Source organism: Coccidioides posadasii, chromosome 2, assembly GCF_018416015.2.
Source record: "Coccidioides posadasii str. Silveira chromosome 2, complete sequence".
Taxonomy (NCBI): domain Eukaryota; kingdom Fungi; phylum Ascomycota; class Eurotiomycetes; order Onygenales; family Onygenaceae; genus Coccidioides; species Coccidioides posadasii.
Window position 1 is genome coordinate 5001858 of NC_089408.1, and position 25344 is coordinate 5027201.

Sequence of the window (25344 nt, forward strand, 5' to 3'; positions counted from 1 at the left end):
ACGCAGAGAAAACATAACTCAACCCGAAGTGATATTATAGTGTCAATGCTGCAAGTACTTGCTGACCATACAGAGTAAGCCCTAAACAAATGGCGCTGCGTGGAGCAAAGTCTCTCATGAAATAAACGCCTGATTCCCTAGGACTGACCATTCTGTAGTGTCATGGCACATCTGGGAACAGCCATCTTCTGTTTCTTAACTACCAATTGTGATGAGGCGGGCACCAGTCTGTTTCGTCTTTCATGGAGCATAGCATCTGCCCTTCTCACCAAAAGATATTGATACATAGGTCATCAGTGGACAGCAGTGCAAGCAGGGGGGGAGCAGGAGAGAAGGGTCAGTGGGCCACAACGTTGTGTAGGGCCATCGGTCAAGTTTCTGTATTCCCTTGAGAGTGGCTAACTCCGGGAAAGCAGTTCATAGGGAAACACAGAATGTCACATCTCAGCTCGGCCTGTTTTGCGCCACCATTGACTTGTTGCGGGGTAACTAGGTCGCTAACAAAAGGGTGGTCATGGGCATCTTTGAAACTCTTTTCTTGTGACAGGCTTCAAACCTGTGCCTCCGCTGTGCTCTCTTCTCCAGCAGCATCTGGACTGCGGTTTTACAAATTCATTTCATCAGCTGTGTTGTCGTCCTTTTTGCCTCCTCTGACCAAGCTTCCGAATATCCACATCCTCGTACTCCATACGGGGTACATTGCTCGGTATAGTGGGGCAGTTCATTCGAGTTCACTACTCGCTGCTGGGTTAAAAAAAAGCCCCCCTCCCACAACCCTCTCCTTTTCATAAGCAACCAATCTCAATCGCTGAACCCATACTCACTGGCTAGCCTTTTTCGCTCTTTGAGACGGGGCAACCATGGCCGTGTCAACTTCAACTCTCATTGCAACCACCTTTCTCCTTGTCCTCATCTTCGCCCATCCCGCCGCCGCCTTTGGTGCCGGCAATATCGCCTCACTCTCCCGCATCGAGGGCCAGAACTGGCGGCATGGGGATATCGAAGATGCGCTTCTCTCTGTGGTCATGGCACGTGTAGCAGGCGGGAAGAAATTCTCCAAACTCGATCTGCAACGGGTATATTTTGGCAACTGGCTCCGCGATTATAGTCAGGCAGTGGACGTTGGAACTGTCAAATACGTTAGTGCTGAAGCAATTCGGATCTTGCTCTGGGTTTTGGGATTTTTGAGCTTCGGGTGAGATCCCTTTGCAAATGGAGATTGTCAACTCCTGTTAACACCAAGCATAGGTACGGTACTGGCGAATTCGAAGTGACGACGGAACGCCTCGGAACTTATCAACCCACAGAGCATATTGATAATCCTTTGGGATATGCTGAGGGTGATGATGCTCGTCGCTACGACAGACGGCTCCGAGGCCCCATCGACGAGGAGCGAGAGCTGGCTATTGACACTCGTACTGGTATGTTTTACCGAGTTGGTTTATTCATCTTCTTCTTCAGAGTATATAACTGTTTTTCACATCAGGTCTTAAGCATTACATTGCCACCGAAGATATTGGTATCGCAACGTCTGCCGGCCTTCTGCGAAGTGTTTTTGGAAGGTGTATCGAGCTTGGGCGTAGCTATGGGCGATCTCGCGACAAAACTGAACTGTATGAAGCGCTACGCCTCCTTGGAACCGGCCTCCATTGCTTGGAAGACTATGCCGCTCACTCCAATTTTACTGAGCTCTGTCTGATTGAAATGGGTGAGCAAGATGTTTTCCCACACGTGGGTCGACGAACCATGATGGAGCTACCAGGAGTTGGGTATCCAGTTTATCCAATCATCACCGGTACCTTCGGTGGTGTGGACTTTTTGCACTCGGTTATGGGAGAATTCTCCGATAAGGCTACCCAATCGGAGCTTCAGTCCCTCGAAGGGGTTATGGAGCAATCCCAAGGTGAAGGGGGAAACAAGAGCTTCATCAAGGATTTGTTAGATAAGATACCATCTGAGATCTTTGGCGGCCAGGATAATTCTGGAAAGATGGACGAATTTCAAGCCAACGCTCAACACCAACAACAGTCACCACCACATGTTTCTCCAAAAGAGCCAGAGGAGTGGACCGAATACCTGGATAACGTCAAAACCCAAGTCTATCCGGTTTTAGAATGGCACGATAACTTGATGAAATCGATCAGCGAAGCAATCGAAAAGATCCCGGTGCTCCCAGATCTTATTGAACAGGTTCAAAATGAGATCAATGTTTTCGTGTTCTCGGTAATCGCACCGTACGTGATTCCAATAATTAATCAAGTCAAAACCGAGCTCGAGACCGGTTCGTCCGAAGTTATCCAAAGCAGCAGAGATCAGCAACACAACATCTTCAATAACGACGACTGCACTGATCCTACCCATTCAATGTTATCCAAGGACCACTTCTCCAATGTGCTCAACGAGCCAGCTGGAAAGGTCGCGCAGGAAGTCGTGAAATGGGCCGTTCCTCAGATCATGGACGCTTGGGACGATGAATATATTGACGTTGATCGCACGCTGACTCGGATTATCCACGGTGTTTTCCACCATCCCGCTCACCGTAATCACGGACAAGATGGACAGTCAGATATCCGCATGCTCATGTTTGGTGCTGTTGAGCAATGGTGGAATGAACAGGGTCGTCGTGGCCAAGACTCGCTCCGACGGCAGCTGAGCCGGGAAGGTGTGAGAAACGGTGATAACCACAAACCTGGCGTTCGTGATACCGGCCACGGCTGCGGCAAGCCGTTGTCTCTTCCGAAACATAAATCTAAGAACACTGGCGTTTTGGGCGGGCTTTCAGGAGCTGGCCGTACTCGAGACACAGATGAACTAGCGCACATGGCTAAGAAAGCCGTTGGAGGAGGTATCCTAGGTGATTTAGTTGGCGGTATCGTGACTGGTGCTGGTGCCGAGATTCTTGCTGGAGGGTCAGGATATGAAGGCGGCAGTCGCGTAGCAGATGAGTATAAGAAGGAGAAGAAGGAAAGGAAATATAGCTACGACGAAGAAGATGAATATAAAAAGAAGAAAAAGGAAAAGAAACAATACGGGGATTATTACGACGAGGACAGAGACGAGTCGAAGAAGAAGAAGAAAGAGCAAAAGTACGGCGACTATTACGACGAAGACGTGTATAAAAAGAAGAAGGAGAAGTATGGTGACGATAATGAGGATGAGTATAAGAAGAAAAAGAAAGAGAAGAAGTATAAAGGTTACGATGAGGATGAAGATGAAGGCGAAAAGTACAAATACCGCAGCAACGATGACGATGACGATGAGTACAAGAAGAAGAAAAAGAAAGAAAAGAAATACAAACATGAGAAGAAAGGCAGTGGGGATGAATCTTCTTCGAGATATGGACGCTCAGACTATGAGCAGCCGTCATATGGTTCCCGACAAGAACATTATGGCCGATCTGAATATGAGCAAACCGGATACGGTGGAGGCTCATATGGACGTCAACAAGAGTATTCTCAGCCGTCATATGGAGGATACCAGCAGAGTGGAGACTATGGGGAGAGGCAATACGGTAGCGAATACGGTCAGCAAAGGTATTTCGCTCCTTAGTATAATTAGTGAATAACATCGAGTTAGAAACTGACATGTGGACAGAACCTATGACTCTGGATACGGCCAGACGGGCGGATATGGACAACAAACTCAAAGCTATTCCGGAGGTGACAGCTACTCGCAAGGATACGGAGGCGGCGAAAGTAGGCATTCTAGTGGGTATGGACGCCAGGAATATGGCGAAAGCGGCTCGTATGGAGGAAGACGACAATCGAGATCACGCGAACGAGAGTCAAGACAGTATTCCAGTGGACATTATGGTGGCCGGGATGAAAGACGCCATGGCAGTGAAGAAAGGCAGTACGGAGGCGGCTATGGCCACTCATATAAAAAGCGATACGATAACGATGGTGACTCCGGTGACGAATATGACCGACACGGGCATCATCATCACCACCGTCGCCGTCGGGGATCCTAGCGGTCGTGGTTGGCGGCTGATGATTGGGCCTTTAAGACATATGGGCGCACAACACTCCAATTGTAAAGGGAGTTTCGCGGTGTAAGAGTAAATGCAGCCTCCCCATCCCAGGTCGTAGTTACGTTTTACACAGGCAACGATTTTGTCAAGTTATATCAAATTTCTACCTGCCAAAAATCCGATCGGGGAATAATTGTCCCCAAGGTCCTTACTGCAGTAACTACCTAGCAGCATTCCCGCAAAGATTACATCTTTAAGCCCAAACGAGCAGGTCTTCTCCAAAAGAACCTTAATTCTGGACTTTATATTGGGAAAAAGGAGATTGTGCATTTGCCTTATTTTGAGATCGCTCCCGTAGTGATCCTACAACCCGAGCGTTCGAGGTTCTTGTGCAACGGCTCCCCATTCACGCGGCTCTTGTGAAACAACGGCGACGTTGACTTCTATGTGTTATTTCCACGTATTTAAATCCAGAGTCACCACTTAAGCAGAGCGGGGCGGCTTCAAGCGACAGGGAGAGCGCCGTTTATATTAGTAGTCATGGAAACTGGCGACATCATAGAACTTTGTAATGCTTTGGTTCATCCCACCGTTCAGGGACAGGCCGTGCTGGGGGGAGCAGATATTAGAGTTGAATGCCTGGTTTCTGTTAAGAGAAGTAGTCCATCCATGGGACCTCATCGAAGAGGGGAATCTAGCAAAACAGATGAAGTAGGTTGAACGCACCCACACCAAACACCAGAAGACCCGAGATTAGACACCGAGAGCGAGCCAGGATGCGATACAGAAATGGACGGCAAAAAATAGCTGAACATTGGTGAGATGGTAACGACGTTGAGTGTCCGGAAGCGCCTCGGGTCGGGCCGGACCAATGGGAGCTGGAGGAACCCGCCTGATTCCAATCTGCCGCCCAACTCCAGCGTCTGACGGATTTATCACAACGTGCATTTGCGAAATGGGAAAGGAGTCTCACAAAGCTAGTTCTCCTGGACAGGTAGTCAATAGGTAGTGCAATAGCATAGATTAACCAACATCCACCTCCTTAAAACTACACAGGCAGCATGGTTTGACAAATAATTACGGTGGTAGGAAGTGCTTTGGAAGATATCCCATTAACAAATATGAAGTATGTGTGCATGTAGGTACCAAAGAAATTTGCCTCGCATAATCCAACCAAGCCATCAAACCACCTAGGGATTATTAATTCTAACACACCTTTGCATCAGAAGGGTTGCTGGCTGAACTCAAGTTCTCACAAGACGGGTAGAAAAATGCCGCCACAGAAATGATCACGTACGCGGCAAGCAGGAGCGCGCCTTCGAGATAATTTGTCCTTCCATCCAGCATTAGGTAGTTGGCAATGAATGCTGATGCGAACAGCGAAACAGTCTCAAAAAGACTGAAATACAGCGACATGTTTGTGTTCAGACACCAACCCAACAAGACAATAATGGGCGTTACAAAGAGAGCAATCTGGATACTGCTGCCAAGGGCAACACCAATAGCCAAATCCATTTTATTCTTGCCAGCCATAGCCACCGCCGTAGCGTGCTCTGCCGCATTACCCACAATCGGAAGGATAATCAAACCAATAAAGGCTTGACTGATCCCTGTGTTCTTGACGAGATAATCAATGCTTTCCACAAGGAACTCTGCACAGGCTGCCACTAGCCCTGTGGAGACCACGAGAAGAATAACGGCCGCCATTCGAGAGAGATGTGGCTTCTCCTCGACCTGCGAATCTCCGTCGGACTCGTCGTGAACTGGAATAATCGGCATCAGATGGGGAAGTGGCTGAGCGAATGGGACAGTTGGATTATGGATATAGGATTGGTGTAAACGATCAGGCAAAGAGGTGGTCCGACGAAGAATACGTGGGCTGCCGTTGTAAGTCGTTGAAACCCGTCGCTGCGTGACTTCTGTGCTACTTAGCCTTGGTTGCAAAGTGGGGATCAGGTGTGGAAATATTCTTTCCCGCGACACTCCCCGGAGCATAAAAGGCTTTTTTGCGGTGTCGGAGGTGGTAGGAGTAGGGGCAGGTTCGGTAAACCCGACACGGCGCTCTGGAGGTTTATTCCGCCGGGACTCTGAATGTTCTCTGGCTTTATGGCATTTGCTTGGCGTTTTCTCTTTCTTCAACGCCATGCGATGCCTTTTACGGTGCCTCTTTGTCGCTTTGTTTGAAGCGTCATGGGACTCGCCAGTTTCAAAATCATGGGTAGTCACACCTGGGTATCGCTGATGAGATATAGCCGCATCTTCACGATCAGCTTCATCTCCACTGGAAATGGTCTCAGGATCAATTGTCTTCGCCGGTGAGAAGGAAGCATGGTCGGTGAGTGACATAGTCCTGATTGAATGTGAAGCTGACGTGACGCGGTCTAATGTCTGTGTCGACGGTATGGATTGTGATTCTTTCGATAAACTAGTGCTGGACTTGCGGCGTCTTCTTTTATTAATGGCTCTGCGAATACGTTTCGCTGTAGTTCGCGATCCCGAGCTGCTATCTGTGTCACTATCGCTTGATGAACTGGATTCGGATGAACTGCTAGAGTTTAATATGTCTGCTAAAACACCAGGATGGGATTCTTCATCGATTTTATGCTGTGGCGTACTCTCATAAATATATGCATGGGACTTGAGTTGGAAGAGCAGATAGAGAACGTAGACGAGGAGCAGTATCTATTTTCGAATTAGAGTAGGGCAACAATACGGCAAACAATAAACCTACTACACTGGTTCCTCTGCTGACCTGTATAACAGCTTTATCTGCAATAGCAAGGTTGTTGAATGATGCGTGAAATGCAGTCTGAGAGGTTGTGTTAGCGGTGTATTCGTGGAGCCTAGATGGTGACGTACCGGCAGAAGCAAACTCATCACGCTGAGACTAAGAAGACATGCACTCATTTGAGTAATGGCAGGATTGTACAGCTGAGAGAATAATATTAGCCTGCAGTGTTCCAAATAAACGGGACTATGCAGCTCACTTGTTCTCGGAATCGGAGTCCACCGAACAGAAAACACATGCCGAGGATAAGTAGCAGATTCGCTAAAATGGATCCTAGTAAAGAGGCTTGAACAATGCGAACTTCGTTCTGCAGGCAATGAATGATCAGCAAAAGCCAAGGCAGGGGTGCCAGCAGCAGCACGTACCGCTACTAATGCAAGGCTATTCACAGGAAGCATAAGCGTCAGTACCGGCCGAAGAATGGCAATAAATGTAGACATTAAAGTCTCTTATGTGAGCATCAAATGGGCAACATACATACTAAGTATGACGGGTCAGTACCAGAAGTTTTGTAAAACACACAGGTGTTCCTTACAAGATGATCAGTTCCACAGCATTTCCAAAGGTGACATTGAGCAAAGCTCCAACTTTGTCACCCATTTTTCTTGCAACACTCTCCGTTGCAAACCCGAGCAGGTAAGCCAACGGGATGATAGCCACAGCATTGACTGCAAATATAACCGTAGGGCTTACGGAGGCTCCGTCTCCCTGGCGACGATGTAGAGCTCCCAGGGCGATACCAACAGGTACGAATATGAGTAAGATGTTGATCCAACTTGAAAAGATAATAATATTTAATGATTGCCGTATTCTAGTGAGAACAGGCAACCTTTCGTTGTCCGTCACGGCGGTGGATTCTTCACGATGGCCCAGGGTATCAGGGGGCGGCGGTGCTGGCGGAGCGAGGCCAGAGGAGCTTGCATCGCAAATACCCGCGCTGGCGTTCTTCTCATTATCGTGCAGCGGGGCAATGCTGCTCGCGCATCGACTCTCGTTGTTGTGGTCAGTTGCGCCATGCTTATGAGAAGGCTTGTCTCTGAGAGGAAGTATGGGGATGTTGGGGTTTCGATTGTTGCTTGATTTCGTTCGCAGCCAGGCACCAATCCAACTATGAAGTGGCGATTCGCCAGAAGGTTCGCTCATCGATGTGTTAGATGGAGTTTTAGAAAGGTGGTGAGAAGTAGGATTGCCGAAGAAAGACAGGAGCGGCAACGCAGCTGGGGAGATGCTCCTGGGATTCTTGTTGGGAATCGTGGTCCATTAAATACAGTAGCTAAGCATTGCGCAAATGGCGGAAAGCTTGCTGGCAGGTTCCACGAGCCACTCACCGGGGCACACACAGGCAAACGCCCCAGCCAATCGCAGTCCAATGATGTCATGGGACACCAAGCCACAGGTGGGGCGTGCCACGGCTGACTTCTAGGACGACAAAGCAGGGATTGTTTAACGTCCAGAACGCCATGGAGTAACTTTGGTCCGACTTTCGCATCCATCTACTAAAAAAATAAAATAAAAAATAAAAAAATAAAAAAAAGTATACTCCGTGCTTGCTGGCACATCTCTCTGGTTTCTCCAGCAGCAGGCCTCTGGGGGAGGGAGGATCAACTTCCGGGTTGGTGGAGATAGCTTGCACCATGAAACTCGATTACGCTACAACGTTACACTTGTCGTCAGCTATTTCAATTTGGATGGCGTCCTTCGTTGCTCAGCAAGAATAATAATGGATGTGGGTGCATCAAAAGCCGATGAGTGCAGAGTGAAGGAATAAAACACCATCCTCTGGTGCTAATTGGAATTGTCGGGGTTGGTTAGGTGGGTAGATATATCACATCCGCTCCGGTTTAGTAGCCTAGGTTCGTCGGCCGGTGGTTGGGATTGGCCTCTACGCCGATAAACATGACATGAGATCGCGCTCTGGTGAAGGACAGTCAAAATTGACAAGCAGTCAGCATACAACCAACTCGGCGATATCCTACCAGAGACTTTTACTCGGGAACTTATAGGTCAAAGACGGGGGCTGCGCAAGAAATGTTGTTTAGGTAGGGCAAGGTTGATCTCGAATTCTTCGAGTTGCTTGTATCACTTTCGCAATCGGTCCTTGAAATTAAGGCATCGGGAGAAGACAACCTTTTCGTTGTCGGATGAGGGACCCAATTCTCCGTCACTGTCCCAGCTTCATGGCGCGGTTACGCGTGGCAGGGAATGTGACTGGCGGCGGGTTGAATGCTATCTCCAAGGACGTGGGATGGATTTGATGTATATCCCGGCTCTTTTCAAATGGTATATATATTATACACTAACTAATAGCCTGAAGTCCGCTAAGCTTCACCAGTAGAATCTCCCAACAAAGGCTACTAACCGTTCTCGACGGCTCTATGCTGGATAGATACATGTGCTAAACAAAGGCTGGAGACTAATGAGGTCAGAGCTGATGTATGTAGCCGCAAACTATCCTGCTTCAACATGCAGACAGATGGGTTATGTCTCCGTTTCCAGGAACTGACTTATCTTATTTAAACAAGATAATTCAAGAATGATGAAAACTTTGTGTTCTCAGATCGCCGAGTGCAACGCAGACATTTCACACTGTCATTTCTGAAAGAGTCGACCATAGCGAACAGAAACCTGGTGTGTTATGTGTATAAAGTTTGGTTGTGTAGGAATATGTTCCAAGGTCCTGATAGATTGAATTCTGACATGCAAATACATTCACTCGGCCCCATGGGAGTGAGAAATGTGATCTGAGAATTCGACTTTAAGGTATAAGTTCAACGAAAGAGTAAACAGACTTCAGGTAGCAGGTATTGGATCAAAAGAAAGTTTCCAGCGAGACTCTCAGTTTTGGTTGAGATCTTTTTTTAAGCATCCGTTGGCGGGTACCGTATGCTCTCCTATAACCATGGGTCATTGAACCCAAATTAACCTTATCCGTGTGTTGATCAGTTTACTACGGAGTTAACTACACCTTGGTGCAGTGTGTCGACAGCCGTCTCCAGCAGAGCTCTCCAACAGCAAAGGCATGCATCTTGAAAGTGGAAGTACCGGCCTGCGGGTAGTTAACAGGGGCAGCAAGGCGTAGAGTTATTACTCAGCCGTCATTTCTAATCTCCGCTCCTCTCCCCAAAGAACAAATGACGCAATTTGCAGCAAACGTCATTCCAAACGTTGAATCTCAGTGACCTGGAAATAAAGCCCCGATATTAGAATTTCCGAAGTTGCAAGCCCCTTTTCTCAATCGGATATTTAGAGCCTTGGGTTGATACCGGTTCCTCTCCGCCATTTCCATATCCATATTTCCAAAGAGCATGGACTTGGGGTGTGCCTGGAAATATAGTGAAGGCCACATTCAGCTTTCCGACTTTATCTGTGGCATCGTATTAAAAAAATTCGTGGCTCACTTGAGTGGATATCTCTAAACAGAAGTAGTTCTTTCGGCTCTCCACATGAATAGGGCGAATTGGCGGCTAAAGAGGGAGGCTATAGTAAAAGGGAGCATGCCTTCACTGTTCACTCGCAACGCAAAATCAGTCATGTTCACCAACACGCCGCCATGCCCATCTAAAATCAACACACGCTCAAAGGTATTGTGTATCTCACCATATAATACAGGGCCATGATTATCTAGCTAATGTGCTCAAAGATGGTTGTTTGGAATAATAGCGGTATCATCACCTCGCAATACGGTTCAAGAAGGTGAGTAGGATTGGAAGCTGTGGGCATTGCTAGCTACTTTCAAAATTTTTGTGTTGCAAGTAACGGTCCTTTGAAAAGGAAGTACAGATCAGAATATTTTCCACGTTGTCTCAAGCCTGTAGAGAAAGAACCAGTTAAGGATAACGATTGCTTCGATGAGAAGGGAACCCCAACAACTTCAGCTAATATGGACGATATAGACGTGGTGCTATGTGAGGTGCGATTGGTTTTATTATTCCCTCCACGGGATGTGAAGTCAGCAAACACAACGCAGCACCTGCAGAATATAATCCCCTCTAAGAGTCTGCAAGTTACTGGGTGGGGGAGAAGAGAGTCAAGGCTGCAGCAACTGGAGCGACTGCCATGTTTGTCTTTTGGTTTTCACAGTTTGGCTTTGAAAGGAAATTCACCAATAGATTCAGAATCTTTGATGGCATCTGGAGATGTAGAATGGCTCCAATAGTTGTCGATATAGAAGGAGAGCGAAATGGCTGGCGAAGTTGTGGATATATACTATTCCTTTTTTCTCCCTTTTCGCCTCATTGGCTTTGCATTTGCAAACCAGGTCATTTTTGCCGTAGGATATACTTGCAGAACTGGAGGTCCCTAGTGTTCTCATAAACTTCAATCCAAGTTATTTTACAAGGATTCTGCGCGCCAATGGCAAATAGGTAGCGATTGTAGGTAGACTGGGAACTTAGGAGATAGATGGGAATGCAATGTGAGCCCGGTTGCCCTTCCGCCGCGTTTAGTGGTTGCAAAGTGCGGTGTATGGATTCATCAAGATCCATAGCATACGTTATGCCATGCGGGTAGCTTTCGTTGGATCCGGTAGTTGGTTGATATGATAGAGGTAACTGGACGTCTACAGCGATGATCGTCTGGCAGTTCTCTTTCATTCTAGCAGCTGGGAGGGAGGACAAATGTATGTATGTAGGGAGTACATACACACATTCCGAGCTCAAAGGGCGCTGGACACTGTTAGAGCCGAATTGGCTGTATTGAGATTCACCACTCGTATTGACGACCTCACGGAACCGGGAAAAGCGAACAAAGTGCGCCGAAATCGGCGGGCGTTCGATGGGAGACTATCGAGATCTCAGGATTATTTATCTTTCAGTTACGGAGTACAAATCACAGAGAATAAAGGTTTCCGCTCTTACAGCCTAACCATCCATCCTTCGCTGAGAAAGTCACAATCCGCGCCGAACAATGAAAAAAAAAAAAAAAAAAAAAAAAAAAAAAAGTCAAAAGACGGTCACCGACACTCTCTTGCAGCACGATGTGTTCGGCTGCAGCCACTGCTAGCGAATCAGAGGCGGTTCCGGTCATTGTCCTCCAAACAGACTCCATCCTCCGGCACTAACTCGAGCCCGGCAAGCCACCTTCAGAGTTTTTTATTTGCAGTACGGAGTACTCCGTACCTTCGTCCATCCGCTTGGCTGGACTCTGGATGGAAATAATGTCGGTATTTGTCGGTTGGCTCTGCTGAAACATTCTCATGGCTTTGGTGAAAGCCATCTCTTTCGGGGAGTTGCGGCGCCACGTAGCCGCCAGCAGCCTCGTCGATGGGCCCGTGGCGGCCGTTTGTTAATGGCCTGAAGCGCCATCTTGACAGCCCATGGTGCCCCCACCTCCTTCTTGGATGTCATCTGCCAATTCATGTGGCATTTTAGGGTGGCAATTTACTCCGTATTTAGTTCCGTCTAAAAATGGCCCATGAGCGCTACGCCGAGGAGACCCGGGTGTTTTCATGCACTTGTCTCACCATCCTGTTAGAGGTGGGAACTTCCACCAGACTTGTCGACAATACCAGTCACTCTTTTTTGGACACCGAGATAGTGATGACTTTGCGGGGCATTGTCTTTGGTTCTCTTCTTATTGCTCTCTGTGCATATAACCGCATGGGAGGCGTTACATGTCCCTGGCAGCCGGTCCTCTGTGGGCTGATCTGTGTTGGAAGCTGACCTACCATGGTGCCAGTCTGAGATGAACTTGATACTTATTACTTAATTTTACCTTGTATTGAAGTTGTCTGGATGCCAGCTTCTTGTCACTCGCTTTGTCTCGTCTAAGTTTCTATCCTTTCTCCATCTAATTACAGATTCACAGCTGCACTGCCCAAGTGCCCTTGTCCCACACTGCAGGCCTCCAGTTCCATGTGGCCCCTCCATGCTTTATGTTAACAGAATAAAGCACCCTTGCCTGTGCACTGTATGTGCATTTGCTAAACTTGGATCCAGAGTACCGTGTGACCTAGAAGCTTCCAATCTTCTACAGAGCTTTTTGCCAGTGCACCCTTCCCTATCGATTGCACCAAATCCTAGCTGAAAAGGCTTTCCGTTTACTCGCGGTTTCAATTATAGGTTGAAATCCTATAATCCCCCACGGTAAAATGGACCAGGAGTCGGACGAAACGGATAGTGTGTACGATACTGCCAGCTCTACAAACAGTAGGCCTGACTTGTCGAATGACGCTCACTATCAGGTAATGTACATACATCGTTCACTTACGATATAGTGATAATAAAGCAACCACTAACGGTCATCTAGCGCCGCAGATACCATTCGAATGAAGTCCATAATGCGTCCGACACCCCTGAACGATCGATGTCATTCCGGTCAATGTCCCGCACCCCAAGTTCAAAATACAGAAATTCAGATCTTGTTTGCCAAAAGAGTAGGCATGGTGAGACTCCGCGATAATTTCTGTGGCTAACATCATTCAAGTTCCTCCTGGAGAATACGCCGCTACAATTGACGAAGTGCTGGCCTTAAACGACGCAGAGCCCGTTCAGAAAGTCAACAGCGCGGAAGAGCGTCGCAAAGATGATGACCACAACTCAATTAGCTCGCAGGTTTGCGTGTCGCCATCATGGTCGCGGGCTGCTCAAAAGAGGCGTGAGAAAAAAGAGCAAAGGAAGAAAATGGAGAAGGAGCAGAAGGAGCTTGAGCGGAGGTTAAAACAGGAAGCTAAACGAAGAAAAGGGTCTGATTCGCGGGAGCCTCGACGGCTGCAGAAGCGAGCACCCCTAGCGGCTTCAAGCAGAGCCTCAAGTGCCCATAGTGCGTTTCCGCTACCGTCTGCCGCTTCATCGCGTGGATCATTTTGGTCCAGAAGAACATCAGGGGCCAATTCCATTAATGATCAATATCAGGGTGAGGTAAAAAAGGAAAGTCGTAGATTTTCTTTCGGTGGAGATAATGCATCGGGGAAGAAACTAAAGTTTCCCAATGTCTGGCCTCGTCGATCTACTAAACCCAAGGAGCGGCAAGGTGCTGATCAGCCATCTGCTACAGAAAATACCCCACCCGATACCAATAGGCATTTTCTCCATACGGTGAAGAGGCATGGAGATTTGCGAGCAAGCGCAAAGGCGTTTGAAGTGATCAGAGGCGCGCGAACATCCTTCGGTCCAGTATCAGCGCACCCCAAGATGCGTCAAAGTATGCCTGATGGTCGGCGTGTGGGAAATATGAATGGCAGAGCAGATGAAGGGGACATCGCTACGCAACATCGAGTATTTGCAAATCGGGAACTACGAATGCCGTTCGAGCCAGTTCACAATATTCGCTCTCAGAGGCAACCTTCCGAAGCCGCAACACTGAGCCAATCTCTAGGTTCTCGCGCGATCACCGGCACGGACTCCCTTGGCATTCAAATCAAAGCAAGGGGACCCGCTGATAAGGATGCACGGAGCAAGATTCTGAGCGATGAGCGCCATCCAACTCCGGTTGTCGGCTTGAAAAATTCTGAAGATGGAGCTGAAACAATAGGCATGTCCCCGGTTGAGCATGGATCGCCCAAAGATACCCCTACTATGAAGGACCCCTCTTCCCCACATTCCCCTGTGCAAAGTACGACATGCGAAATGACCAATACTCGTGAAGAGGAACATTCGTCTTCGCCCGGTGCCAAACAGTCCCAGCCACTTTCTCGAAATGCCTACACCCCCAGCAGCCAGAACGAATCGCAGCATGGTGCCGCAAGCGTCACACCTAATGGCAGTGAAACTCAACCCATCGAGCCCACGCCTCCGCAAGCGAATTTTTCTAGGCTCGAACACCCACGTATAGCTTCCAACCACATTCGGGACGCTTACTTCCGCTCATCACCATTGGCTGGACCACCTCTTGTTGTTCAACATCCTGAGAAGGGGAATGAGACTTCCGCAGCTGAAGAGCAAGGACATTGTACTATTGAAACCGCACAAAATCCAGCTAGGCGCCGTAATTCCTTACAAGCATACATAGATTCCAAGAGACTCACCATCCCGCGGTTTTTAGGGCATGGTAGAAGGAGCAACAGTGGTGCCAGTATGGACTTGGTACAGGGACGAAAGAAAATGGGTCAGGCTGGGTCTGCCGTGGCATCTTCAAAGTCTGAATCGACTACGGTTGCTTCGAGTCCTTTGTCCAGTTCTACTAGTCCACCGGACAGCCCGAACAGTCAGAAAAATGGATTTTCGACTGCGAAATCAACCGATATAACGGACTCTTCGCGGCCCAATCGAAACTCAAACGATATTATGCAGAGACTGCGCATGGGTGGTGATCAAAGGGAAAAGCTACGGAAACGAGCGGTGTCGGTAGATATCAATTCCAGATCCGATTCCAAAACGCCAGAAACAGAAACACTACGTCATACTGTCCATGACAAACCATCCGGAGACCGCAACTCGCAGCCCAAGACGCAAACGCCACAGAGTCTGGATTCCCCTCGTCTATCTGCAAACACCGGGAAGAAAATATCGGCTAACCCTTCTAAAGAGCCATCATCCGCCACACCAGGGCCCAGTCAGTTTCGACGCTCCACGTCCGACTATATCCCTACCTCTCCAAGCTCTTTAAGCCTTCACCGAGCGCTTGGTGCGTCACCCCAAGGTACTGGATCAAGCCGAACGCCTGGCCAACAAATTGCAAAAATGTTTGTCATATGTTGCCAGTGCAAACATTGGCACGACATGACTTCCCAAGCCTATGCAAAGTTAGCCTTTCCCGATAAAACACAGGATCCTGCCCAAGGGGCCGCGGATACTGTTACTTCTCCAACCGGACTCGAATCACCATTGAGAGTTTTTGGTGGATCGCCATTAGCAAGTCCTAATTCGTCGAGGACGAGCCTTGGAGTCAAAGAAGGAAAGGCACCTGTTAAACCTACCCGGCCAGGACACAGCTCCACGTCTACCTTGTTAAATCACTCTACGATATGTTGCTGGTGTTACCATCAAATGGCAAAGGCTTGCTGCGCTGGCTGGACAACAATTGTTACTATGCGCGAACGCCATCATTGAAAGGCGTTGAACAAGGCAAGTCGGACGATTGGACCTTGAACAAAGTCCGAATAACTAGGTATTAGGACGTTCTTGGAATCGAAAACGTGCCCGTACTCAATGGTTTGGTTTCCCAGTTCTTCATTCCACTCAGTCTTATGGACTTTTGAATCATGCCTTTTTTTTTTTTTTGACATTTTGACATCTTGATGCACCAAAACATAACACATGTGCTTTCCAACTAATGTCATGCATTACATGGAGACTTGATGCATTCGGTCTTTGCAATCACTTTCTGGGTGCTAAAAGCGACCCTCTTTTTTGGTATTGCTGTGAAGTATAATTGCTTTTTTTTTTTTTTCGGTTACCACATGAATGAGATATGAGTTGCATTTCGGTTGCGCAAATTTGGAAGTATGATCTTATGACCTTGTCTATTCTCCCCTTTTCTATTCTAGATATATTTGTACTGTTCCTTGAGTTCCATGGTTCGGAGCATACTCTAAAACATACTACATTGTATAAAAGTTTTACATCCATAGAGTTTTTTGTCTTGTTTCCTTTCTTGTGTGTTTTCCACCAAAAAAAAAAAAAAAAAAAGGGGTAAACCATGGTATCTTTGAAATTTCATCACCGGCAATGATTATATTTACATCATACTGACTTGTTCCGTGGCTGCAACTCAACTTTCTCTTCTTCATTTATCTTCATTCGAACGGGATACTGTAAAGAGGTAACCAAATGGTATCCCAACACACAAAAGCAGCACTCACAGCCTGTGTTTCCTCTTTTTTTTTTTTTTTTTTTTTCTTTTCCTTTTAAGCTTAGCTCAATGGATGAAATCCGACACATCGCTAACAGCCGCTTGCAGCGCTGCATCAACATCATGCTTGCGAAATCCAGGTGCCCGACCAAGGCATACACCTCTGCGGGATAGTTCTACAGACAAGAGAAAGAAAATGTGTCAGTTTTCTTAGGTTTATAAAGGCAGCTTATGGTTCTGCTTTTGGAAGAATAAGTTTTAACTTACGTGTAACAAATTTGTCTACGTCTAATATTAGGGACGGTGTACTGTCGAACGAAGAGTTTATTGTTTGCTGTGGAGGAGCATTTGACCTTAGAGGTGGGTCGTAATCAAGACCGAGAAGCTGCATCATCTGTGAGCATACTTCGTTTTGGAAGGGGTAGTATGTCTGGGATATTGGATTATTTGCGGCCGTCGCGAATCCTGCTTGTGATGCTGGGTCATCAAGCGTAGCGGAGCACGGCGATGCCGCTGTAACTTGTGATCCGATAGATGAATTTGTTGATGGAGAGCTGGCGTTGGATATCCGCGCAGCAATGGCTGATGGAGGTACAAGAACGTAGGATGATAGGCCACTCAGTTTGATCCCCTTTTCGAGTAGATATCCTTCCACGTCGTGACAATCAAACCAGTCCCCGCCAAATCCAATAGCTTCGATGAGTTCATCAAGACTTTTGAACTGATGTGGTCTTTCGGCATTGTGAAATGGGAGCGGTCCAAACGCCCGTTCAGGCGGATGCATATTTGGCGGGAAAATCACGTTCCCGAATTCATCTTGGTAAGGGTAATGCATACCAGCTTTACCGATGTAGAAAAACGGTTTGTTCCAAAATTCAAGAGGCTCACCAGCTTTCCTCTGGAGAAGGGTGGAAAACATATGAGCTACCCTATCTCTTTTTGCGAGACTAAATGTAATTTTGAATTTGCGATGTAACCTCTCTTCATTAAAGGACGGGTCAGTGAGGGCTGAATATCCGAATTCCAGGCATCGGCGATGAAGACGCCGGGAAAAACTAGTTTCCTGAAAACAGTAGGTATATCGATGATGTGGGCTTGGTTGTCGAGGAATGAATGCTGAGCTCTTCAATGGCGATTGTGACTCCTCGCCGCACCAAGATTTATAATTGAAAAAGTTATTACTCGCCATACTCGTGTCCCAGACATCGGGTAACGTCGCGATATGAGAACATATCGGAATGGTCGCATGAGTCGCTGGTACGTTCGCATAAGAAGCGATAAGAGTCTCAGGTTCAGTGTAATCAGGTCGGGGATTATTTCCCGAAGCATTTAGTGAACATTGTTCATTGTTTGGAGCTTCCACAGTGGCAGCATTGCCCGATTGCGCGTCTTCCTGCGGCGCATCATCTTGCGAAATTTCGGATGCAAGCTTAATAAATCGCTGTGTAGCAGAGCGTAATCGTTGTGCAAGTTCCGGCTGCGCAGACAAAACGCCGGATTTGAGAGCATCGTCGTTGAAAGCTAAAAATGTCTTGTTCATTTCATCAACTGTGCACTCCAGTTGCTCCACCCGTTCGTTGAGTGACGCTATAGTGGCCTCTTTCCGCGATCGATATGCCCGCTGAGCAATCCTTATTTGTCTTCGCCGCCGCTAAGCATGTGTGAGTATCCCATGCAAGACTCAATTCGATATAAAACATACATCAGCAGGCGTCTCATTTTCGGTGTGAAGACGAGGCCGACCTCGCTTCTTGGTAATCTTATCCTCTTTTGTCACCGATTCAGATGGAACCGCCACAACTTCCTTTGGTAACACCCTTTTCTTCTTTGAACAAGTTGCCGACCGGCTCTTATTGCTGTCTTCATTCAGATGTCCATGGGCCTCCTGTGAAACCGGAGTAAGTGCCTCAAGAGCCCTTTGTGAGGAATTTTCCGCAGGAGTATAGTAAGACGGAGTCTGGGGTGCACTTGGAAAAGAGCTCGCTGAAAGTATATCCAAATGCCATTCTGGAACCAAGGCGGAGTACATAGTAAATAGGATTTGGTATCCACGGAGAGAATGCGTAAGCAGCACAGAAAGAATAGCAAGGCCCAGTGCAATAAACAGTTCCTTTGCATCTAGATATTGATCTCTACCGAATGACGGCACAGACCATGGTATCTATGCAAAATGTGGAGAGCAGCTGAATGTTGATTAATCGTTGTGACATTGAAAGTGTTTGGGCTAAAACCGTATGTAAACATATAGGAATAAGGAGGTGATTTAAACACTGGAGACGGTAATCGCATGCAAAGGGTGTATTCAAGAAAAGGCACAGCTAGGTAATAAATTCCAAGGCTCCCCAGCAGCCCAAGCGCTCACAGCTGAATATCCCCATGATCGATCGTCCATTGCCCCTTTCGGCGTTACGAAGAGGTTGTAGATTTGTCATCTAGTGAAAGCGGCGGCTGCAATCAGGCAGCCGAGGCTATATCTGCCGTTGTTATTGGCCGACAAATGAGAAGGATCGCGCCACTCCCGCCGCTTTAGCTTGTCCGTTCTCGGGATAGCCATGTAGTTGGCGCTTATAATGCTGTTGAAAAAGGTAAACGTTAACCAAGCCCGGGTAGCTCAGTCGGTAGAGCATGAGGCTTTTAACCTCAGGGTCCAGAGTTCGAGCCTCTGCTCGGGCGGGTTTCCTTTTTTGGCTCTACATTTTTTTTTTTCGGCTTCACAAAATTAAAGAATACTATTTTGGCAACTGTACGGCGTAGTAGACAGCGATGAAAAGCGTGCGCTTCCGACATATCATACAAACATTTTAAGATTATATAAAGTACTATGGTGCATACATAAATTTTACCACTTCTTGATCTCGCCTTGCTTTGGAGGCTCCATTCTTACGACCTTATCGCAGTTAAGAAGGCATAGTGGGTCGAGAGCTTGCTTGATCTAAACGAGGAGGTCAGCCACGGTACGATAGCTCATTTCCGAACTGTAACTTTTCAGTGAGAAACGTACCTTGCGCATAGTATCCACGGCAGAGTCGCCGAGTTCGTGAGGAAGATAGTCTCGTTTAATAAGTCCCACTCCATGCTCGCCGGTAACTGTTCCCTCCATTTCAACAGCTCGTTTCACCATTCTATGCACGACACCTTCAGCGACATTACGTTCGCTATCATTGAATAATAAGATAGCTTGTGCATCGATGCAATGTCAGCATCACCGCGTCATACCAAGGACGCCCTGATGAACTTACCGTGGAAATTTCCATCACCCACATGTCCACAGATACCTCCTAGCAGCCCATTTTTTGTAATATCTTCCTTTGTCTGTTCGATGATATCAGGCAATCTGCTGATCGGTACCGCAACATCAGTAGTCCAGACGTGATCGTTCTGGTCTCTTTTCATCGCCATGACACTCCACAGGGCTTCCTTCCTTGCACTCCACAGCTCCTGCATCTCATCTCGTCCCTGAGCAAATTCAAATGACTGGCCCATCGTATCCTTAGCGATCTTCTGAACAATTTTAATCTGCTCTTTGACCCCGGCAGGCGTTCCGGTGAACTTGAAGAAGATAGTCGGGGCCTCTTTCCATGTCCGTCTCGTCGTCTGGCTGTCGTTGATGCATTTCATTTGAACGTCATCCAATATTTCGACACCTGCAACTTGGATACCTTCACCAACGACTCGAGCAACGCATTCAGCAGCACAGTGAATCGATGGGAAAGCAGCTACTGCGACACTTTCGCTCTTTGGCTTTGGCGTGACCTTTAGTGTGGCTTCAGTAACGAGGCCCAGCGTGCCTTCGCTGCCAATAAACAGTTTTGTAAGATCATATCCGGCGCTGGATTTCCGGGGACGCTGCCTCGTCTTGATGATAGTTCCATCGGCAAGAACGACAGTCAAAGAGAGTACCCATTCGCGCATCGTTCCGTATCGATAAGCGTTGGTCCCAGAACAGCCGGTTCCCACCATACCTCCGATCTGCGCACCTGGGCCAGGATCAGGAGGGAAGAATAGCCCGCGCTTGGCAAGCTCTTCATTTAAGTCTTCCCATCCAACCGCTGGTTGCACTACAACGTCCAAATCCTCCTCATGCAAAGCTATGATGTTGCCCATGCGGGCGAAGTCGACGCAGACGCCACCTCGCGTGGGAGAGAAGTGTCCTTCCAAGCTCGTGCCGCCCGAAAAAGCCGTAACTGGGATCCTTCTATCGTGGCAAACCTTCATTATGCGAGAGACCTCTTCTGTGGTGGAAGGGAATACGACTAAAAATGGCCTCTCGCTCTCTTTCGCGGTGTAGGACGACCAATCCGATCCGGCGTGCGCATCCAGGTCAACCTTGTCCGTGGAAACATTTTCCTTCCCGACAATGTGGATAAAATCGGACCAGGCGGCTTGAAGGTTACCCGGTGAAGTATCGTGATGAGGCTTTGGAGCACTGTATAGAGGCGTAGTGGACGATTCCGGTAAGGCAGCAGGTCTTAAGGATCCTAGGTAGTAACATCCAAGTGCCGTGACAAGGACAGCTATGCCATTGTAAGCTTGAAGGAAAGAGAAAAAAATTTCATTCCACACGAAGCAATTGGATAGAACAAAACGTACTGAAAGTAATTGCTGTGTTTCGCAAAGCAGACGAGTCTTTTTGCATCCGAGCATACCGCTCAAGCTCTGCCCGTTCACGCTGTATTCTCTGCTGTGTACTCTCATACAGTTGGCCTTTGAATGTCGGTCGTTCCTCCGCTCTAGCGCATGTTGTTCCGAATGATCTTTTCGCATGGGCTCTGTTCTTTGGAGTGGAATTATAGACAGTGGTTGTGATCCGTTGGGCCCTTTTGGCTGTTCGCGCGGCCTTTGAAGCTACTTCGCGAGAGCTGAACATCGTAGCGAAGGCGGATGGAATTCGTGCACAACTGGCCCAGAAGGATTTCTCTGCTCGATGATCCTGCGGTTAAACTGTTGGCTTTTGAGTTTCCCCGAGCATTAACACATTGCGGGGTCGAGATGCGGTGTCTGGCGCAGCTCCGGAAGTGCTTCCCAGGTTGAAATTGGAGATCTGATTGTCCCGGAGCTTATTTCTCCTCACCGCAGAGCTCCGTTCGTCCTGTTTGCCGACGCAATGCCACGGACTCTTTCGACTCGCGGTTAGTTCTCTCGTTGCTTTCGGGCGAGAGATGCGAGTATTGTACATAATACATACGATAACGAGAACTACATACTCTGTACATGGTTGATTATTTGTTAACTTGTTAGTAGTTAGCTGTCAACCGCATCCATCTCTCCATCTTCCGCGCCACAATTTATCCAATGTGGGCGAGAGACTTGGCGCCGAACCTTGGGGAAGATATCCCGTTTGTCCATTTGATATTGGAGATTCAATCCCAGTGATTATCTCCGCCTACGCCCCTGCGTAACATCAGAGTCCATGGACACTGGTCGCCTGACCTGCGTGGAGTGAAATGCGACCTCAGCATCTCAACCACGGAAATGTTTTCGGGACTTTCCTCTTTGACGACGGAGGACCTTCCACCTCACCTCATGCAGGCTCTGTGAGCCACGGAGCTTCCGACTTCTTTTCCGGACAAATGTGCTCAAGCCCTCGTGTACCCCAGGGAGACAAGGTCCTCATACGATATCCTTGCCGTGGTCTGACGAGCATAAATACCACCTTCGGTTCGTTTAATTAACATGATGCAGTTTTCATCCGTCTTGAACAGCTAGCTTTTATTGCCCAAAAGAAAAAATCTCAGTTCAAAATGGTGCAAGACGCCGCTCGTCGAGCAATCTTCCCAATTGACCAAAAGTGGGAGTTCAAGCAAGCAAACGATGAAGGTGGCAAGTTTCTTCCCGTTGCGCAGTTCCCTACAAACATTCACTTGGACCTCATGCAGCATGGTATCATTGAGGATCCATTCGTTGGAAAGAATGAAGAGAAGGTACAGTGGGTTGGAGAAAAAGCATGGGTGTATAGGACCGCGTTTTCCACGCCTCCAGGCCTCAATACTGCGATTAAAGCAGTCCTTGCTTTTGACGGTCTCGATACATACGCCACGGTGAATCTCAATGGGAAGACAATATTGATGACCGAAAACATGTTCGTTCCAGAAAGAGTCGATGTTACTGAGATACTCAAACCCAGGAACGGCGAGAATACGTTGGAAATTACGTTTGAGAGTGCATTTGAGATCGGAAAGAGGTTTCAGGAAAGGCATCCCGAGCATATCTGGGGTTGTTGGAATGGAGACCCAAGCAGATGCGCCGTCAGAAAAGCGCAGTATCATTATGTGAGGTATACCTTTGATACGGTAGTGTCGTCGCTAATATTATGGTTTTAGGGGTGGGATTGGGGGCCAATGCTCATGACATGTGGGCCCTGGAGACCGATCAGGCTTGAAACTTTTACGTCTCTTATCGCTGATCTATATTGCCGTACTGACGTTGACAAATCTCTCGAGAATGCTGAAGTAGCAGTGACCGTTGAAGTGGAGGGAGAAGGGGACGAAGTAATTCTACAGCTTCTCTACCAAGATGATACGAAGGCCCAAAAGTCCGCACATATAGATGCCGGCGTTGCAACTGCGACATTTCTCATCCGGGATCCTCAACTTTGGTACCCAGCAAAATATGGGGACCAGCCGCTATACATTGTACGTGCAATCCTACGAGGAAGCGGTATAGAGTTGGATAGCGTATCCAAGCGAATTGGGCTCCGCCGAGCGAGGCTAGTACAAAGACCATTAGATGAAACTTCCGGTGAATCATTCTTTTTTGAAATCAACAACGTCCCCGTTTTCTGCGGGGGCAGTAACTGGATCCCGGGAGACAATTTCGTCCCGAGAATATCGCCCGAGAAATATCGAGAGTGGCTGCACCTAGCTGTTGACGGCAATCAAGGAATGGTCAGGGTCTGGGGCGGTGGTATCTATGAAGAGCAAATATTCTACGATACTTGCGATGAGCTAGGCTTGCTTGTCTGGCAAGACTTTTTGTTTGCATGCGGGAACTACCCAGCGTACAAAAGCTTTCTCGAGACCGTGGAACGAGAAGCTATAGCCAATGTCAAACGCATTAGGCATCATCCGTCTATCGTTATTTGGGCAGGGAACAATGAAGATTACCAGTATGCGGAAAGTGAAAAGCTGGAATACAACCCAAGTGATCAGGATCCGTCTAGCTGGCTCAAGTCATCATTTCCTGCTAGGTACATCTACGAGAAACTGCTGGTTGATGTCATGAGTATGTATAGTCCTGACACTTATTATCACTTTGGTTCTCCATGGGGAGGCAAAACCAGCGCCGATCCACTCGAGGGAGACATCCACCAATGGAATGGTATGCCATTTTCAAGTCGATATTCTATATGTCCATGCCGGTTTGCTCACATGTTTAATTTAGTCTGGCACGGGACCCAGGAGAAATATCAAAATTTCGACAAGCTGTCCGGTCGGTTTGTTTCGGAATTTGGTATGGAAGCCTTTCCCAGCATCCAAACCATAGACTCTTACCTCCCTGGCGGGAACGATGACCATGACAGGTACCCACAGTCTTCCACCGTTGACTTCCACAATAAAGCTGTCGGGCATGAGAAACGAATGGCTTTATACATGGTTGAAAACATCAGGTACAATTTTGATCCCTTCGAGCAATATATCCATTGTACGCAGGTAATGCAGGCGGAATGCTTGGCCACTGCTTATCGGCTGTGGAGACGCCAGTGGAAGGGGTTGGGGAAAGAATATTGTGCTGGTGCATTGGTATGGCAGATGAACGACTGTTGGCCAGTGACCTCATGGGCCATCGCGGATTACTACCTCCGGCCCAAGCATGCATACTACGCAATTAGACGGGAGTTGGCACCTATAATCGTCGGCCTCAAACGCCCAATGGGAGAGGCATCAAATGCTGGGTCAGATATGCGAAAAATCGATATATGGGCATCCAATTTCACACTTGAGACCAAAGAGGTGCAAGTGGTCGTGAAGATCTTCGACATTGTCACAGGAGAAGAAATACATGTTGAGACTCTCTTTGATAGTTTTGTTCTAGAACAAAACCAGAGCACTGAAATTACACAATACAAGATCCCGCCCTCCATAGGTGATAAAGGAGGGACAACATTCCACCTGGTAATAGCGGCATACCTCTTTGAGAGCGGAGAACAAATTACACGATCCATCAACTGGCCAGAACCGTTGAAATACGTACATATCCAACGGTCGAGCGAGCTGAAAGTGGCGCTTTCCAAAGATTCAAGCCAAGTTCAATTATCGTCCTGCATTCCTGTGAAAGGCCTGGCGCTGTATTCCCAGCGAGAAGCCGTTAAGTTTGAGGATAATTGCGTTGACCTCGTCCCTAATGAAACGCTCCACATTGGCGTTCGTGGATTGGAAAAGGGACAAGAAAATGAAATTTCGGTTCGATTTCTGCTATAGATCATAGTGATGTATATCGCCTCTTCTATCCACATCCAGTATGTCTGCAAACGAAAGCGATGTCGTGCGTGAACTTGATCTGAGGCGTCTTCCCATTGACCAACAGGGCGCGCAAAGAATTAGTTAGTTAATTGCAGACTAACTACCGAGTACCCCGTAACTAGACATTTATTCGCTAAAAAAATAAGCAACTCCACATTCTTTGCCATGGAAACTGTGTAACTATATCAGGTTCGGAGCCTCGACCGCTTTGCCCAATTCCGGAAATTCCGGTTGACAGCCGGGATGCGGGAAGCTTATGCTGTCCCACTTGGCTCCCCGCGATTTTGCTGGAGCTGACCAGCTCCGCACGCAAGCGGATTATGGCACAATGCTTCGAGTTTTGGATATTTAGCTAAGAGGAAGAGCAGACAACGAAGTTTTCTTTTTCATTTCGTTCT

The 25344-nt window shown here is 47.7% G+C and overlaps 6 protein-coding genes and 1 non-coding gene across 7 annotated transcripts; 4 read left to right on the forward strand and 3 right to left on the reverse strand.

Moving 5' to 3' along the window:
• Window positions 1-213: 213 nt before the first annotated feature.
• D8B26_004077 (uncharacterized protein) lies at window positions 214-4233 on the forward strand. The gene is made up of 5 exons (XM_066124357.1): window positions 214-336; window positions 424-1195; window positions 1249-1421; window positions 1487-3533; window positions 3595-4233. Exons 2-5 carry the CDS (start codon window positions 861-863, stop codon window positions 3968-3970), a joined length of 2931 nt encoding a protein of 976 aa, XP_065980438.1. The 5' UTR covers window positions 214-336; window positions 424-860; the 3' UTR covers window positions 3971-4233.
• Window positions 4234-4972: 739 nt separating this feature from the next.
• D8B26_004078 (uncharacterized protein) lies at window positions 4973-7950 on the reverse strand. Its single transcript, XM_003067908.2, has 6 exons — window positions 7294-7950; window positions 7124-7139; window positions 6958-7065; window positions 6830-6901; window positions 6702-6779; window positions 4973-6652 (listed from the first exon to the last, which is right to left on the reverse strand). The coding sequence occupies exons 1-6, from the start codon at window positions 7899-7901 to the stop codon at window positions 5177-5179; spliced, it is 2358 nt and encodes a 785-aa protein (XP_003067954.2). The 5' UTR covers window positions 7902-7950; the 3' UTR covers window positions 4973-5176.
• Window positions 7951-12245: 4295 nt separating this feature from the next.
• On the forward strand, window positions 12246-16237 carry D8B26_004079 (uncharacterized protein). The gene is made up of 3 exons (XM_003067907.2): window positions 12246-12939; window positions 13005-13131; window positions 13182-16237. The coding sequence occupies exons 1-3, from the start codon at window positions 12847-12849 to the stop codon at window positions 15743-15745; spliced, it is 2784 nt and encodes a 927-aa protein (XP_003067953.2). The 5' UTR covers window positions 12246-12846; the 3' UTR covers window positions 15746-16237.
• A 316-nt stretch (window positions 16238-16553) lies between these two features.
• On the reverse strand, window positions 16554-18516 carry D8B26_004080 (uncharacterized protein; the record flags this gene model as incomplete). The annotated part of the gene is made up of 3 exons (XM_003067906.2): window positions 16554-16663; window positions 16755-18138; window positions 18190-18516. The coding sequence occupies 3 exons, from the start codon at window positions 18514-18516 to the stop codon at window positions 16554-16556; spliced, it is 1821 nt and encodes a 606-aa protein (XP_003067952.2).
• Window positions 18517-19087: 571 nt separating this feature from the next.
• Window positions 19088-19160, forward strand: D8B26_004081. Its single transcript has one exon. It is a non-coding gene; the product is annotated as a tRNA-Lys (tRNA).
• Window positions 19161-19259: 99 nt separating this feature from the next.
• DLD1 (D-lactate ferricytochrome c oxidoreductase) lies at window positions 19260-21573 on the reverse strand. The gene is made up of 4 exons (XM_003067905.2): window positions 21078-21573; window positions 19727-21001; window positions 19489-19664; window positions 19260-19419 (listed from the first exon to the last, which is right to left on the reverse strand). Exons 1-4 carry the CDS (start codon window positions 21352-21354, stop codon window positions 19327-19329), a joined length of 1821 nt encoding a protein of 606 aa, XP_003067951.1. The 5' UTR covers window positions 21355-21573; the 3' UTR covers window positions 19260-19326.
• Window positions 21574-22160: 587 nt separating this feature from the next.
• D8B26_004083 (uncharacterized protein) lies at window positions 22161-24904 on the forward strand (the record flags this gene model as incomplete). Its single annotated transcript, XM_003067904.2, has 3 exons — window positions 22161-22756; window positions 22808-23804; window positions 23868-24904. The coding sequence occupies exons 1-3, from the start codon at window positions 22229-22231 to the stop codon at window positions 24902-24904; spliced, it is 2562 nt and encodes an 853-aa protein (XP_003067950.2). The 5' UTR covers window positions 22161-22228.
• Window positions 24905-25344: the final 440 nt, after the last annotated feature.

Excerpts from the sequence above, each read along its gene's own strand:
- D8B26_004078 (XM_003067908.2), bottom strand. The coding sequence starts at position 7,901 with ATGAGCGAACCTTCTGGCGAATCGCCACTTCATAGTTGGATTGGTGCC. Across the intron at positions 6,902-6,957 it reads GACTCCGATTCCGAGAACAA|CTGTACAATCCTGCCATTAC; the intron begins GTGAGCTGCATA and ends TTATTCTCTCAG. Across the intron at positions 6,653-6,701 it reads TCAGCAGAGGAACCAGTGTA|ATACTGCTCCTCGTCTACGT; the intron begins GTAGGTTTATTG and ends ATTCGAAAATAG.
- D8B26_004079 (XM_003067907.2), top strand. The coding sequence starts at position 12,847 with ATGGACCAGGAGTCGGACGAAACGGATAGTGTGTACGATACTGCCAGC. Across the intron at positions 12,940-13,004 it reads CGAATGACGCTCACTATCAG|CGCCGCAGATACCATTCGAA; the intron begins GTAATGTACATA and ends ACGGTCATCTAG. Across the intron at positions 13,132-13,181 it reads AGATCTTGTTTGCCAAAAGA|TTCCTCCTGGAGAATACGCC; the intron begins GTAGGCATGGTG and ends ACATCATTCAAG.
- DLD1 (XM_003067905.2), bottom strand. The coding sequence starts at position 21,354 with ATGTTCAGCTCTCGCGAAGTAGCTTCAAAGGCCGCGCGAACAGCCAAA. Across the intron at positions 21,002-21,077 it reads AAACACAGCAATTACTTTCA|CTGTCCTTGTCACGGCACTT; the intron begins GTACGTTTTGTT and ends ACAATGGCATAG. Across the intron at positions 19,420-19,488 it reads CCGTGGATACTATGCGCAAG|ATCAAGCAAGCTCTCGACCC; the intron begins GTACGTTTCTCA and ends CTCCTCGTTTAG.
- D8B26_004077 (XM_066124357.1), top strand. The coding sequence starts at position 861 with ATGGCCGTGTCAACTTCAACTCTCATTGCAACCACCTTTCTCCTTGTC. Across the intron at positions 1,422-1,486 it reads GGCTATTGACACTCGTACTG|GTCTTAAGCATTACATTGCC; the intron begins GTATGTTTTACC and ends TTTTCACATCAG. Across the intron at positions 3,534-3,594 it reads AGCGAATACGGTCAGCAAAG|AACCTATGACTCTGGATACG; the intron begins GTATTTCGCTCC and ends ACATGTGGACAG.